Source organism: Orcinus orca, chromosome 9, assembly GCF_937001465.1.
Source record: "Orcinus orca chromosome 9, mOrcOrc1.1, whole genome shotgun sequence".
Taxonomy (NCBI): Eukaryota; Metazoa; Chordata; class Mammalia; order Artiodactyla; family Delphinidae; genus Orcinus; species Orcinus orca.
Window position 1 is genome coordinate 8158579 of NC_064567.1, and position 17738 is coordinate 8176316.

Consider the following 17738-nt stretch of genomic DNA (forward strand, 5'->3'; position numbering starts at 1 on the left):
GGGAAGACAGAACTCGGAGAGAGTAGAGGTGGTGGAAATATGATCGACAATAGATGATTTTCTTCCCAGAGTAAATAATCTATTGCATAATGTGTTCCTTTATATTTTGTTTCCATGTAATATTTAACTTGATTTTTTTCTCTGATCTCATCTTCCTCTAGTGTTTGTCTATGGAATGAGATAACTAGGAAAAAACAACCTGGTATAAAGTAGCTGTTGAAGCAAAAATAAGAGTAATTAGTAATAGAAATAGGGCTTGCCAGCTCTCAAACAAACAAAAACTTCACATGGGAAGGCCTTTAAAAATCACTTGGGCTATCATTTTCTGTATACATAGGCAGAAATGACTTAGCATTTGAAAATGCTCTGTTTGAAAATATCTTCTTCATATTTTGATTCCTCTTGCTATTCTCTTTGAAATGGAAATACCACTGGGAGAGGTAACATATTACAGTAATATGTTAACGTCATATCAGATCTCTTTTCTCCTATCCAAGGGAGAACTTTGGGAGAAGGCTGTGAAAATACGGACACCAGAAAGAAGAAAGGAACAAAAACAAAATGTAAAGGAAAATGGTGTCCACACTGGCCTGGAACTGCAGTTAATAGCCAGCAGGAGTGATCCAAGAGTATGATCAGTAGACACAGGAACATCACTGATGATAACTATTACTAGGACATAATGCTGTGCTTTTCAGCAATTAACCAACATACTAACAATGTTAAAGTAACCATCTTTTGCAAATGTTTTCCAAATTTACAACTTATGTTGACAAACTTCCTTTCACAAATACTTGGTAAGCAACCTGGATAGTTATTCAATTCATACGTTTTGTGGTCTGTAGCTTACCTTTAAAATACATCCACAAGGACAGTCTGATATAATTACATGTGTATTAGTTATTTTATACCCAAGAGTTGGCACAGGATTGCTCTAAGCAAAAACACACAGTCTGTGGGTTGTTGGCTAGCATTTCAAGAAAAAACAAGATTTCAGAAGTGGATACAAGTGCACACGTTGCATTTGTCACCACTCAAGACCTCATGTTTTGTTAATTAGCATAAATTAGTTTAATTTTAGTTACAATTTGGGGGATGGGTTTTTATTGGTGAGATTACTGATGTTCACCTAAACCGGCTAAAATATTTAAAGATTCCCCCTGACTCTTGCAACAAAAGGATAAAGAAATATAGGGAGCCCTTTACCTTTTGCTTTTCATAGGTGATTTATGATTAGGTTCTTTTTCATCCATTGAATTAGAGGATTCTGGTTGCCTGATCCCACTTATAAAGTAAACTCAGTCCTGCTTCTAGAATGTTTTCATATTTGCTATAGGAGAAGCATCCACACAAGGAGTAGTTGGAAAAACTAAAGGGACAGAGAGCTTGGATTTTCAAATTGACAGAACAGGTTGTATAGGCAACTTTTGAGCCTACTGCTAATAAACATTTGCCTTCTAATTGTAGGCGAGGCAGACTTTTGTATCACACATGTTTCTTATACAGTACTGAGACTGATGGAGAAGTTACTCAGACCTACTCATCTATCTCTAACTAATGGTGACTACTTATATCTACTAAAAAGCCAGAGTAGCACAGGTCTGTTTGGAAGAGTGCATTTATTAGTGCCAACTATATACCAGACACTGCTGGATTTAGGAGCAAACAAGATAGACATCCTAGCTCACGGCCTAGATTCTAGTTAATCAGAAATTAGGAATAGGGGAAGAAAAACTAAATAATAATAGTAATAACAATTTATATTATCTTAGTTATAAGAACCAAGGGTTTATAGAATGTTTCAATCTATTAAAAAGGAAAAAGTGATAAATTTAGGCCACTAAAAGATATGGAAGCCTCTCATTCTCTAACTGCTGTTCTAATTTAAACCTCATTCCTTATGTAAACAGCTTTGTGTAAATTCTGTTATAGATGCACCCATGGATGATAAGATGTTTAAACACTCATTAGCTGTTTGGAAAATTTTAAAACCTGTTTGTGTCTCAGTTCACATGTCTTCAAAATTGGAATACTACTTTTGTATTGTATTACAAATACAATACAAAGGGAGGAATAGATGGAATACTACTACAGATGAAAGCATCTATCATATTACCTTATAAAGAGTCAGCAATAAACACTCTAAGAATGATGACATCCTTTAAATGAAAAGGGAAATATTAATTGATATGAAAATTTGAACATTTTAATGAATTTTAAAAATACATGTTTTGAAAAACGATTGGTTCTATGGTATTAAACCAGGGGATTAAAAATGAATAACAGACTTCCTGGTTAGGATGTTGAGTAAACACTGGCATCTAACTTCTCCCGCCTCAAAGTCCACTAAAGCTAGAAATATATTTATGTATCCATGTACATTCATAAATATGTATGATAAATATATAGACATATTCAAACCAGGACACTACTGAGAGTAAAAGGGAGAGCTGTTTAAAATTATATGCGGGCAAAAGAAGTAAAATGGGACTATACTGGGCATACAGGACATATGGCCACTCTAACCAAGAGTGAAGTTCAAGGTCAACAAGACCCTCTCACTTTTTTTTTTTTTTGGTATTTTTTTCCCCACTGTATAGCATGCAGATTCCCCAACCAGGGATCAAACTTGTGTCCCCTGCAGTGGAACTGCGGAGTCTTAACCACTGTACCACCAGGGAAATCCAAGACCCTCTCATTCTTAATAATAAACACATAGCTAATAATTATTAGGAATCTGAGGGAAGCTGAGGAGCTTAAAGGACATAACAATGAGTAAAATGAACAGAATAAAGGAACTTAGAAACTGAGGGAAAGGGAAAAAATGTTATTATCCTTGAGAGACAAGAAAAGATTTTGCATATATGAAGTAATAATAGTATGCTATTAAAATGGAACTTTTGAAGAACAAAAAAGAGCTCTTTGATTTAAAACCAGGATGAAAAGTCATTCTAGGAGGAAGGAGAAAGCAGAGAAATCAGAAGAGACAAAATCACGAATAGAAAAATAAAAAGAAATCTGAGGGGTAGCCAGTGTGAAAGTGAGCACCTACCAAACAGATGAAAACAGACCTATTCTAAGGCATGGTGTGAAATTTCAGAACATTGGGGAGTAAAAGAGTGTTCTTCTAATTTCTAGGGAGAAGGATCAAGAAACTATCAGAGAATGTGCTACACCCAAATGAGGGAGTGAATTAAAATGAAGAAGACACGGGAAATAGGAAGCATGAGTTCCAACATAGGGGGCAATGAGGAAATCGTAGGGTGAATAAACACTGGTGTGGGGAAGGGAGATTTCATGATGATGGGATGCCCCAGATATAGAGAGCAAGCAGTTTGGATTGGAGCAAGAGGAAACATTGGCAAAATGTCCACTATTATTTTACAGTCTTTTAAATACTGAGAACAGAATATGTCGGATTCTACTCTGTACTCGCCACAACAGTGCGCTTATTAATAAACTTCCTATTCTCGTGTGCCTGTCCTGCTGTCTGGATCAGCTAGGGTATCAGGTAACCTCTCAAAAGCATGCTGCCTTGTCTTAGCCCTGAAACCTGGAGATACACCAAGTAAGCTTAGAAGCAGAAGGGGCAAATATGGTTCCAGTGAAAAGAAAATAGAATATATGTACATAAATCAAGAAAGGAAAAATAACAGTAATGATGATAATGATAAGGATCTAGCAAGTTCCTGAATAGTCTCACTTTTTAATGATGATTTTGTTCAAAAATGTGAGTAGAAACAGGATATAAGATTAATGATTATGTGAGGGGAGGTTAGCCCTACTGACCTCCTCTGTACATAAATACAACGAAGAGATTTTTGAGAAATTCATCCACAGGTATACTTTTATTCAAAGTTATTTTCTCACTCGTCATAAATGAGACAAATGCTGTCATATGGCACTCACTTGCGCTGGGCATTGATGAGCTTTGCTTCTACTTTAAGTCTGTCCCAGAAATAGGACTCCAATATTTGCCAGTTTAGAAAACATGCTGCATTGGTACAGTTTATTACTGAACTTTCTTGGTTGCATCAGTTAGACCAAGAGAAAAGATAAAAAGAGAGATTTGCTGCTATATGAGATTCTCCTGCTAAAATTGCCAGGAATCCTCTGAAATGGAAATTGACTTACTCAGAAGGAATGGAAGGTGACCCAGCAAACTGAAAAACCTAGGGTTTGGAAAGATAGACGCTCAGGCATAGTGGCTTTAAGTTTAGCCAGAAGGGAGGAATTCCTAGTGAATAAGTGTGAGGTTGTTCTTGTACTTTGTGCTGATTCAACTGGATTTCCCAAGGTTTTGTTTGTTTTCTGGTTTTTTTCCCCACCTGCCTGCTGCACAAGCTGATTTTTATGGACTAGACAAGAGTTTCAGACCCCAAATGACAGAGGAAACCAAACAACAGTCCCTAACCATAGACAATGTGAAGCCATTCTCAGGGTTTTTTGTTTGTTTGTTTGTTGTATTTTTGTGGAGTTTTTTTTGGTACACGGGCCTCTCACTGTTGTGGCCTCTCCCGCTGCGGAGGTTTTGTGCAGGGAAATTGCACAACAGAAGCAGTGCTTTTTAAAGCACCAAAAGGGCAGTGTGTTTAAAATATTGTTTAGGCAGGTGTGTAAAAATGTTTGAAGGTGGGTGTATTTGCATCTGGGGTACCATTCTGGAGGCTCCACATGTGATGGAGCTGCCTGTTCTAGATCTACGGCCATCTTGATTTTACTTGGGGTCCTGCCTTCCCTTGCTTGCTTCTGTCTGCTGCATGGGCCTCACCAGACCTCTTACAGCTTTCCTCTCCCTTTCTTGATTTAAAGTTCGAAAACCACCCGAGAACTTTTTGTCATATTAACCTATCACTGTGACTGACACACAATGAAGAGATTTAAAAGAAAGCCTGGCAGGTAGAAGTCATCTGAGGAATAAGAGTGTGAATCTGAAAGGGAGTCTTGGGTGGTGGGTAATCAGTTACAGAGAAGAGCTCTCCTTTCAGGCTGTGTTTGATCAGCGAGTTGGTTCCTAGATTTTCAATTGGAACTGTATGAACAGAATTGAATGCAAAGATTTATACTGATTGTGAGGAACTGAAACAGCTGAGCGCGTGAAGCGGGAGTTGCTAAGTGATTACAAAGGTTTATAACAAAGACAGCTTGTGAGAAGTCGACAAAGAGGAGATGATGTGAAAGCAGACAGAGAAGAGCTATTGTGTGTGCGGGGTGATGACAGAGGAGGCAAACTAGGTTAGGAGGAAGAGAGGAGCGCGAATGCCCTTGATGAGAAAAAATACAAGTGAGTGGGGGCAGAAAATGGAAGAAGCCAGCGTTTTGAGGCTCACACTTTAGAATGTGAACACATGAGGGAGAGAGTGTATGACACACAGGAACACAAAGGGGTAGTAGCATAGCAGTGCCTGGCCTGAGAATGTTAATAAGCTCCCACAGAGAAGAGGAGAGCTGTGTGTCCTCACTTCTATCTGGTTTCCTTGCAAAAAGAGAGTGAGGTGCCTCAATCATATTAAATATCACCAATGATACCTAATACAATTCCATTCAATCTTGTTACCTTCTCAAACCAGATTTTGCTAGGTTCAGTTTAAGATTTTACACTGAAAAAGTAACTAGATATTGGGAATAGAATTTAAATTATCCTTCAAGTCTGGCTCAAACCCTAAGGGATAATTAACCTAGGTACACAAGAAATACACATTATCCCATAAAAGCTCTCAGAAATTGGTATTCGAGAAAATGCCTATAGCTGAATTAAGACGTAAAACTGATAACAATTGCTTAGTGGTTTATAAACTGATTTCATTTAAAATGTGTTCTCTGATTAAAAAAAAAAAACCCAAGGCATCAGTGGAACAATTAAGAAGTAAATAATTTATGGCAAAAGTGCTGTCCAAACCACAGATAATAAATTAGAGTTGTGTAAGGAAGTTTTGATGATAATGAAAACATATAAATAAGAGATGCTCATCTCAGAAATCATATTTAAAATAAGACTACAGAATCCAAAGTGAGGAGTACCATTTGTATGCACACATATGGCCATTCGGATGAATAACACACACAGGTGCACTCACACACATATAGGCATGTATGTGCACACATGTGCACACACACTATGAATGCTGGCCTCTGGATCACTCAAGCCTAAGAGTCAATCTCCATAACCCACTAGATGTGTAAGTTAGGACTTGATTTCTGTGAGCTTTACTTTCCTCACCCAAAAACTGGAATAAGAGCAATATTACATACCCCGTGGGGTTGCTGTGAATTATTAGATGAGTTAATGTGTGTGATCTGCTTAGAACAGTGCCTGGCATTTAGTTTGCCCTCAATACTATATATATAGCTACAAGCATAAAATACAAAATCTTTATCGCATTTCCTAACACGTTAGTAATTGTTATCTCTAGCTGGTAAGCAATTTTTATTTTTGCTTATCTGTATTTTCAAAATTTCCTATTTTGAACAATATGTTAAAAACCATAAGACAAATAATAAATAATAAAGCTTAATTTTTTACAAACTAAATGTGGCACTGTTACTCAAAAGGTAAGGCTATATGCAGCTGGAATTATGAATAGTATACAGAGACACAGAGGTAAGTGTGGTAAGAAGAATAAAAAGTATTCCCCCAGTATTCCCGACCCCTAGTGTACACCCCCTGATCCCACTCCTTGAATGTGGGTGGGACAGGAGTGATGGGATATCACTCCTGCGATTAGGTTGCTCTAATCGGCAAAGGTGAAGAGATTTTGCAGGTGTCAGTAAGGTCCCCACTTGACTTGAGTTAATCAAACAGGTAGTTATACTGGGTGGATATTAGGCATGGCCTAATCAGGTGAGCTCTTGAGAGAGAGTCTAGAGGTCAGAGATCCTCCTGCTGCCACACCATGAGAAGGACACGTATCTGGGACCTTGGGAACATCCTCTAGGAGCTGAGGGCAATCCACAGCCAACAGCCAACAGGAAAATGGGACCCTCACCCTTAAAACCTCAAGGAATTGAATTCCATCGACAACCTGAACAAACATGGAAGAAGATCTCAAGCCTCAGATGAGATCACAGCCCTGCTGATCCCTCATTTCAGCCCGTGGGACCCTGAGCAGTCGACCCAGCTAATCTCTGCCAGAGTCCTGACCCATGGAAACTGTGAGATAATAAGTTGGTGTTATTGAAAGCTGCTAAGAAAATGAATATGACGAAGAAGGAACTGCTTTGCTTTGCTGGGGGGCTGGCGGGAGGTGATGGCAGCAGGAGTTGGGGGCAGGTTCATGATTCCATTAGAGCTCAAGCATCCACCCCAGCAGCCATTTCCCCCCCCCACCCCCCACTGTGCTACCGAAACTCCTGAGAGGCTTAACGATAAATAAAATATTACTGAGTGCAAGTGCTTAAGAACTTGAGTAACAAGCTCTCTATAAATATTAGATTAAAAAGACATGAACAGCTTTTACCATTATAGAGAATAATAGAATTTGATCAGCTAAATCTCAGGGCTTTATAAAGCACAAATTATGTAAACAAGCTTGATGGCTTTTTGATAAAACTACAAAAGTCGTGCTAGGAAGAATGCAGGAGGTGTTCCTTATTTGGACTTTAAACTTCACACCGTATAGCACAGATGTTTACTTAAATTTTTAAAAATTAAATATAAATGCAAAGAGAGTTATAAAGATGAATTCGAGGATAGAATATTAAGGAAAACATTGTTTTTGATTTAGGGATAAGCAGTAATTTTCCAAGGATAATAGCTGGATCTAGCTTTATTTACTATTGTTATTATCACTGGGCAGAGAGAACTAAATGAAGCTTTAAATATAGAAGTTCAATGTTTCTAGAAGATGTTGGTAAGCATCTTAAGGAAATAGAAATAAACTGAAATGTGAGAAAAATGTACAAAAGAAAGAGGTCAATATTAGAAACGTATGATAGTATATATGCATTAAAATTATATTTATGATACCGAATTTTCAGAGAGGTGATAAAAATTGAGACGGAAGGTGAGGAGAACAATGACCACATTTTATAATGCGCCCTAAGGTCTAAAAAAGGAAACCAGGCTTTGACTTGCACAGAATGATGAATTCTCCTACAAAAGATTCAATGAATATATTCCCTCCTCAATGTCAACTGAGCACTTGAGATGCTGTCATTTAGGGCACCCCCTAATTTCCAAGTGATGAAGCGCTGAACTGCAGATAGTCAAAAGGAGAATTGCATAGTAGAAGAACCGTTTTTTGATAAAAAATGAACAGTGCCAATTTATGTCAAACATGGCCAAGAAATGAATAAATTCAAGCTTGTTTGAGGCAAGAGGATTTTGCTTCTCAATTATTTGAATAGTGATATTTTTCTTTCATGTTCCATGGCAATAATAGAATTTTTTTTTTTTAAGAATAGAAGGCAGTGTAGAGATCAACTCATTCCAATTCCTACTCTATTTATAAGGAAACTGAGACAGAGATTAATTGTGTTTAAAGTCTTCAGGGAATCTGTACAGTATCTGCCCACAGCACAGCTCCAAGAGGCTGAATTACAGACACTGAAGACAACATAGAGGCCCACCTTTTTCTGATCTGTCCCTGCTCTTCTGTACTCCCTCACATGGGGCTACTCAAGGCAGAAACCTGGGAATCATTTTCAACTCCAATCTCCAGCCACAGTCTGGTCAACTCAACTTTCTAAATATCCATCAAATCAATCCTCTCCTTTACCTGTCAGCCACCACCTTGAATCTCAGCTTTAACTCCTGTATTACAACAGAGGCTTTCTGACTTGTTTCCCTGTCTCATGTATGGGTCTCCTTTGGAAAACCCTATTCCCAGCTGCCAAAGCCATGCTTTAAAACTACAGTATCATCAATTGCTTGCCAAGTTTCAACTGCTCTGCATCCCATATAAAGCATGTTACAAGTTGATTTATTTTTGTTATTGAACCAAACTTGGGTCCACTCACTGAACGTGTAGCAAAGCCACTCTACTGACACTAGGTTGTAGTGAAGGAAAGTACAGAGTTTATTGGAAAGCACCAAGAAAGGAGTATGGGCAGCTCATGTTCAAAATACCTGAACTTCTCAATGGCTTTCAGGTAACAGTTTTGAAAGGCAACATTACGGGTGTGAGTTGTAGGGTGCCTGATCAGCTCCTGCACAATTCTCTGATTGGTTGATGGTGAGGTAACAGGGTGATGTTTCAGGAATCTCAATGATCAACCTTTTGGTTCCAACCTGTCTGGGGTCTACATACTGGTGGTCAGCATGTAGTTAAGTTCTTCCATCTGGTGCGGGGGGCTTTAGTATCTGCAAAATAACTCAAGGATATGGCTCAGGATATTATCCATAGCCCTTGAGGAAGAACTAAATGTTTTTGACTTTGTTTCATGGCTAAACTATTATTATTTTGTCTTGCTTGACTATTTTCCTTTGTTTCTGCACCTTCTCATTTTCTCACTTCTCTGATTAAATTTGCTCTTTGGAACTCGGTGAAGGAGTAGGAGGCTAAAGCTTTTTTTTACAAATAAGAGGTGGGGGGCATGGAGGGTGGGGGGAGTCTGAACCCAGGAAGGCCCCACTGGGTCCTGCTCATTCATTATATACATTTGCATTGATTCAAAATCACTCTCCATCCTCCCAGTCTTTTTCTCATTCTTTACGACCCAAGCAGTCAATTCGACATCCATAAGGGTGACCCATTTGTCCCTAAAATTCTCTTAGACACTTTTCTTCCACTTACTTATACATTCTCCTACATACAGACTATTTCATCACTAGAAATCTGACCTATCTACTGATTTCCTAGGAACTCATTTTGCAGATGTCTTTTCCCTGTTTACATCATCCCCTAAGTGATATTATCATTTCTCATATATTCATATGCTAACAATTAGGACATTTATGTCTCTAACCCATACATCCTTTTGGGGCTTGTCCAACTGAAAAATTTGCATCTCAATTGAGATGGCATATAGCACTTCATATTTAAATAGGTCAAAACTGAATTCTTGAAATTCATCTAAATCTGTTCTTTCCTTAATTTCACACATCTGCCATATGGCACTGTAATTCATCCAGTTATTTAATCCATATATTCAGGAGTTATTCTTTTTGTTGTTGTTAAATATTTTGCTCTTTTTAATATATATTTTTTAAAATTTATTTTATTATTTAGTTATTTATTTTTGGCTGTGTTGGGTCTTCACTGCTGCATGCAGGCTTTCTCTAGTTGTGGCGAGTGGGGGTTACTCTTTGTTGTGGTGCATGGGCTTTTCATTGTGGTGGCTTCTCTTGTTGTGGAGCACAGGCTCTAGGCACGCAGGCTGCAGTAGCTGTGGCACGTGAGCTCAGTAGTTGTGGCTCACAGGCTGTAGAGCACATGCTCAGTAGTTGTGGCGCATGGGCTTAGTTGCTCCATGGCATGTGGGATGTTCCTGGACCAGGGCTTGAACCCGTGTCCCCTGCATTGGCAGGCAGATTCTTAACCACTGTGCCACCAGGGAAGCCCCAGGAGTTATTCTTCACAACTGTCTTTAACCATCCTTCTCCCATCTGTCACCAATCCTGACAATGCTTCCTTCAAAGTACATCTGAAATTCATCTCTTATTCATCACTTAAACTATCACCACTCTAGTCCAAAGGAGCTTCTTTTCTTCCCTGGACTTTTACAATAGCCTCAGAACTGGTCCCAGTGCTTTCAGTCTGTCACTCATGGTACTCCCAAGTGGTAGTTTTCTCATTCTCCTGTTTAAAAACTTTCCATAGATTCCCACCCACTACACTGAAATATAATTGAAAAAGTAAAAACCAGATTTTTTTCCTGCACCACCACCTGGCCACTGCCCATCTCCCCACTTCATTGTGGGCCCCCCTATAGGCTCATTATGCTTCAGCCACTGGGGTTTCAGTTCCTTGGAAGGAAATGATCTCTTTCACTCTTTGGGGTATAATTTTTCAGGGCTCATTCCCCTTCCTCACCTTTTTGAGTGCCTTGTCTCTTTTCATATGCTAGATTTTGGCTAAAATGTTGCTTCCTAGGGAGGTTTTTTTAAAAATCCTGTATCCAAAATAAACCATTCCTCACAATTCCATTATTTTTCTCTACAGAAAAATTACTTGTTTACTTTTTTAGTGCTTGTTTTTATTGTTGGTTGTGAATACCATGAAGGCATTTATTATATCCATTTGTTCTCACATGGCACAGTTCCTGGCACACAGTGAATATAGAAATGAAAAAACCTAGAAAAAGGATCCTAGAGGGATGCTTAAATATTCCGTTCTTTTTTCTTTTCACAAAGTCTATGAAGAAATTCACATTTTGGGTTTTTTGTGTGTGTGTGTGTGTACATTACATTTTTAATTAAAAATTTTCTTTTAGATAATGTAAATTTTACATGCAGTGTAAGAAATAATACAGAGACCACCTCACACTGGTCAGAATGGCCATCATTGAAAAATCTATAACTAACAAATGCTGCAGAGGGTGTGGTGAATAGGGTACCCTCCTACATTGTTGGTGGGAATGTAAACTGGTGCAGCCAATATCGAGAACAGTATGGAAGTTCCTCAAAAAACTAAAAATGGAGTTGTCACATGATCCAGCAATCGCATTCTTAGGCATATATCCAGAGAAAAACATGGTTCGAAAGGATAAATGCATCCCAATGTTCACTGCAGCATTGTTTACACTAGCCAAGACATGGAAGCAACCTAAATGTCCATCGACAGATGAATGGATAAAGAAGATGTGGTACATATATACAATGGAATATTACTCAGTCATTAAAAAGAATGAAATAATGCCATTTGCAACAACATGGATGAACCTGGAGATGGTCATCCTAAGTAAGTCAGACAGAGAAAGACAAATACCATATGATATCACTTATATGCATAATTTTTAAAAATGATACAAATGAACTTATTTACAAAACAGAAACAGACTCACAGACTTAGAGAATGAACTTATGACTACCAGGTTGGAAGGGTCGGGGGGGGGAGGAATAGATTGGGAGTTTGGGATTGACACGTACACATTGCTATATTTAAAATAGATAACCAACAAGGACCTACTGTATAACACAGGGAACACTACTCAATATTCTGTAATAACCCAAATGGGAAAAGAATTTGAAAAAGAATAGATATCAATACAAGTATATGTATAACTGAGTCACTTTGCTGTACACCTGAAACTAACACAACGTTGTTAATCAACTATACCCCAATATAAAATAAAAATTAAAAATAAAAGAGGAAAGGTTTTGATCGATAAAAGAGTTTACAATGGTCATTTGGTGGTGAAGGGTATATTGAAGATGAGGAAGAGCTTCATGGAGGAGTTTAGGATTCCAGAAAACTCTTGAGAGATAAGTATTTTATAGAGAGTTTCAGGAGAGAATATTGTACACAGGGAGACTGTCATGAAATTTAGTGTAAAACAAGCCAAATTGAATTTAGGGAATGATGGAAACTCTACTCTGATTGGAGCATGGGATGGCCATAAAGAAGCAGGGTAGAAAAAAGACAGTGCTAGAAAGTTTGTATTAAACGTGAAGGAAGTTGAATGCTAAGTTGAGGCCCTTTCCCATTATTCAGTAGTTGGGATGGAGCACAGTGGTCATATGATCACAGTGGTGTGTTAGGAGCATTCATCTAGCAGCCTGCTGACAGGTGGCATGGAGGCAGGGGCAGTAGGAAAATATTGGAGTTGAAGGGACTGTTGGAGGAGGTCATGGAGAGAATGTGACTGCCAGCTGACCCTTAAGCAGAACCCTGGCAACCGGAGGCTCCTCACCCCTCCCCTGTCCTTGGAATGTACATCCCACCTACTATTCCCAGGCAAGCAGCCCTTTCAGGGAGTAAATCCTTGCGAGAGGTAGGTGTTGAGACCATCTGGACTGAATATGTCACTGAACCTGTCAAGGCCTCGATATAAACTTTTAAGATCCTGTGGGTTGGGTGCAGAAATCTACTCCTATTGTGTCGCCCAAGACAAGCCTTGTAAGTAAAGTTCCCTTGCTTATTAAACCTTCACCTACCAATCTAGAGGGTCTGCCTCCTTCTCAGTCTCTCCTTGCCTTCCACGTACAGGGTCCAGTTTCAGATTTCACTTGGGGAACTCCCAAGGCTGTAAACCAACAGGGGCCAGTTGGGACATTACTAGAATAACCTAAACCCAACAATTGAGGGTCTGAATCAGGATGGTGGTTTGAGGAATGGAAAGAATGATGATTTGCAAGAGGCACTGGGAAGGAGAAATTGAGAATTTAACAGTATCTGAGATGCCAAGAGATATATATGCTGACAGTTTGGACTGAATCCAACAGTAAAATACTCTAACAGGGACAAACTTCAAGTCTTCCCTGTGATTCAACGGAAAATGTAATAAGGATAAGATGAGGAACAACTTACTTATTTGATAATGTTAAACAAACATAAAACTTGGAGATATCAGCAAGCAGTGATGTTGTAATGATTTTTTGGAGGAACTTCTTTTCTAAAAGTCAGAGGAGACTACCTTCTTCTTGCCAGGCCCTAAATTAATTGTGTTTTCATTTTGTTTTATATTTTAATTAGTAAGTGAATTTAAAGTTTAGTATTCCAAAGAATAATTATAAATCAGAAGTGATTTCCAACAGAGTGATTTTTCATTTCTACCCAAATTTACATCAGATATTACCTGCCAGTAAAGTTTCTCCAGTGTCGAGAAACCGAAATCAAGACTCATATATTCACTATGTCTGTACAAGTGAAAAACTCTCCCTCATCTTAGTAAGAAGGAGGAAAAAGAGACTGATCACTGCCAAGACATTGCTTCTTCCCCAGAGAGGATATCTTGCTCCCATTTTAAAAATATGTGATGTATTCAACAGTGATAAACACTCAATTACATTTGGGTCACTAAGAAGTGGGACAGCTCTATTCTTTAATACAAATGTTGTGAATTAAGGTGCATATACAATTTCTCATGACCATAGAGTGATATCTCAAGATTCATAGACTATCTCATGCTGTCACTCCCTCCTCTTCTTCAACATGTATCTCTTGGAAAAGCAACAGCCCAAGCCAAGCTCTGTGGTGCCATGTTTTCCTAATGGGTCAAGTTCATGCTCTTTCCAGATGAAGGAAGGGTTAATGGGTTGCAAAAGGCCAAAGAGTACCTGATGGCCTTCAAGGGTCCCTGAAACACTGGTGCTCATAACTATCTTGACGATAGGAAAAAAATCTTCTAGCTGCAGAAATCATGCTGTTCTTTTCACCACTTAGACTGAATCTAGAGTATTAGGTCAAACTGTAGTCATACTCTTTAAAGGAGGTATTGATGAAGAGGAGATCTGTGTTTCCACATTAGGCCTTCAATTCACAGAAAAGTGATCTCTCCCCGCCCCCCCCCCAAAAAAAGGATAAAATCCTCTTCCATTTTGTGTGTTCTTCATATGAGGATCGTATACATTATGGTTTTGTTTAGTTTTCTAGTTCTTTTCTGAAAAGGCATATAGGAAAGTAACTAAAGTAACTTCTTAATTGTCCAAGCCCATTCAGGATGCCCTGATTTCCCTTAAGGTTAATAGCTGACAATAGTTTTGAGAAGTCAACATCAAGAGTCTTTTGGATTAAGTCTAGCTCTCATGGATTCTACTTTAGTTGAAGTAAGATTAGAATGAAGGTAAAGAAGAAAGTACCTGAGTGCATTGACAAGTCCAACAATCAATGAACTCTTGGGTCAAGCTTTCTGGTAAGTGAATTATTTCTCTGGGGCACGCTTAGAGTCTTGACATGGGGGGAAATTTGGGGAAAGTAGCTCTCACTTTACCATTTTCTCTACCCACCTTCCACACCTCATCATTCTCCCTTCCGTTTTGTGCCATGTCTGTCTTCCTGACGTTGACGAGTTCTCCACAGGGGTCTGCTTGTCTACAGCACTGTTTAGGGCTCTTAGTTCTAGGCGCACAATCCTATTTGCACTTCACACCTACTGAGTCAGTCTCCTGAGATGGAGCCAACAGGTTTGTATGGGAAGACAAAACTCCATAAATGTTTCTGAAGCATAGCTGGATTTAAGAACCATTGGCCTCAAACATACTGGAATTAGAATTTTGCCTGGATAATATAAGCGAGTTATTTAACTCTCTAACTTCTTTAAAAAATAATTATACCTAACTCCTGGCAACCTTTTCTGAAAGTTTATTATGTGTCAGACAATATGCTAAGAACCACATGTAGATTACCTTATTTCATTCATACAATAATGCTATGAGGTAGATATTATTATTAATCAATTTCAGAGAAAAACATACCGAGGCTTATTGAAATTAATACAGTTAATAAGTTGCCCAAGATTATATATCTGGTGATTAACAGAGCCAGAATATAAACCCAGGTTATCTGAATAAAGCGGTTACTGTGGTACCCGATACATGGTAAACCATCCATGCAGCAATCGTCATCAGCAGCATCATATAACCATTATCCTTAGCATCATATGCCTCAGGAGTTCGTATCAAATGCTGATCCTCTCCTGGAGCTAGTAGACAGTGCTCGCCCCACACACTTCTCCAGATTTTTGGAGGACAAGATGCTACCAAGTGTCTGATGGAAGGTGTGCTCTTATCTTACAGATCTGTACATCTTACATATGACTGTGGGAACCCACAATCTCATTTCATAGCCCTGAAATTTAATATGGAAGTGAAGAAAAACTAGGCTCTCTTCCCCAGAAGAATTACATGAAAGTGGCAGGTAAGTTTTGCTAGTGCCAGAATGGGCTTTCAGTACCCAGAACGGCTCCTTGTATAACCATGGCAAGCAGAGGAAGGTTTGGCGTGACCTCTGAGCTTCCTTTCACGTGGGCAGTGTGGATGGTTTGAGAGGTGATACTCACCTTCCCCAGTCTAGGTTCTTGTGGAGGATGCTTCATGGGCTAGTTCTTTCTGTAGACTTCAACCTTGTAATTTTACTTTCTAGTTTTTCCTCTACATGCTGATTTTTTAAAACACTAATTATTAACCGTTCAAATCAGAAGGTAGACTTTTTTTGAAAACCTAGCATTGAAATACATTTCACCATTTAGCCTAACAAAGCCAGCAATATTTAGCTTATTACACATTATGATAAGAATACAGCACAGAAGAAACAAACTCTGGTGGTGCTATTTATTCTCAACAGACAGAAAAGCAATCTTCATGAAACATAAATATGGCATAGTTACCTGTCATGTTGCAGTAAACTTTCAGAGGCCCCAGAGGTCCACTGCCATCAGGATCTATCCAGTAGTAATTTGATGTCTGGCCTAGGTGTTTGTAGGCTTCACAGGAAGGCTCATAGATGGCTGGAACGAAACATCCTACGTGAGCACAGCACCCAAAAAATGTCTCTCCAGATAAATGCCCCAGTAGCAGATCAAATGCTATCAAACCACTGTTTAGGAGAGTATCCTCTTGTTAGAAAGAGCACTCTTTTCTCTACATTTAAACTCATAATCTGATTTTTAGTCTATAAGCATTGGTTCTGACCTAACAAACAAAGATAGTAAGTTCCTGCTATGGCTTTAGTTGGGGAAAGGTCTAAAACAATCAATACATTGTTAAACAAATGTAATGTTTGTTTCACAGGTGCTCACAATCATTGAAAACTATTTAATTTATACTTATTTATAGATATCATCTCCTTACTGTAAGGGACTTTACTGAAAGGCCATGAATATTGGCTGTACTATTGGGCTATCAGCTAAGAGATAAGAGAAAATCTCTCTCTCTCTCTCTCTCTCTCTCTCATGCACACACACACAGGGGAACTTTTTTTTTTTGCATATTTAGTATAAATCTCCCACAAATACCACGTGATTTCTAATCTTCCTTTACTTCAGGAAAATGGAAAGATATGTCTGTTTCATTTTATTTGTTACAGGTGTGCTTTAATTACATCAAATCTAGTTTTCGTACAAAACTGACATTTATGTAATTAGATTGTAGGTTCTTTTTCATCATTTTCCTTTTTGTTCCCATTCTCCTAACACATTTTCTTTTCTCATAGAGACTGCACCTGTTTTCAGAAGTGCAAAATGGACATTTACATACCTCCTTTATAGCTGGAACTTCTAAAACACTATTGTGAAAACTTTTTAATAGCTCTGCATTGACATATATGATGAATTTGACAGACCTCTTTACAAAACTAAGAACTATTTCTGGTAAAAAAAATCTATCTATCTGATAAGCAGAGTCTTTTGGTAAAGTGCCCTTGAATTCAATACTCCTAGCATCTGTCCTTTGCTAAGCTATGAAGTAGGAGGTCTGATTCTGGGACTTCCCTTTTCTACTTTCCTCTCCCATGTGCTCTGTGCTTCCCTTTGGCTTTCCATGGTTTCCTCTTCCCAAGGGTGCTAGACCTTAAATTCTATTTCATTTCAACAAACACAACACACTAGACTAAAACAGTTCAGAAACTCTTTGATTTACTCAAGGCTTGCTTCCCACTTCCTTCCTTCCGCAAATAGTTATTGATGTGAGCAGTAGATTAGGCAACACAAGCACAGCTGTGAACAACACAGATTGGAGACCTTTGGAGTAGGGACTGTTCACTCAGTACTCGTGCACTGCTCATGCAAGAAGTGCTGTCAGAAGAGGATGTGGCTAGAAAGTTAAGCACAGCCCATACACCTTTTGTCTGAGTGTAATTATTAATATGCCACTTTCAATCTCCCAGTTGTCTTATTTGGATAATAAACTATGGTTGCTTTAA

At 38.5% G+C, this 17738-nt stretch overlaps 1 protein-coding gene across 2 annotated transcripts in view; it reads right to left on the reverse strand.

Moving 5' to 3' along the window:
- Positions 1–17738, reverse strand: part of CNTNAP2 (contactin associated protein 2) — a 2019732-nt gene that overhangs the window by 718032 nt on the left and 1283962 nt on the right. For both annotated transcript variants that reach the window (XM_049714704.1, XM_049714703.1), the window contains exon 13: positions 16207–16326. In XM_049714704.1, the coding sequence (XP_049570661.1) occupies positions 16207–16326 (120 nt within the window). The remainder of the gene's footprint in view (positions 1–16206; positions 16327–17738) is intronic.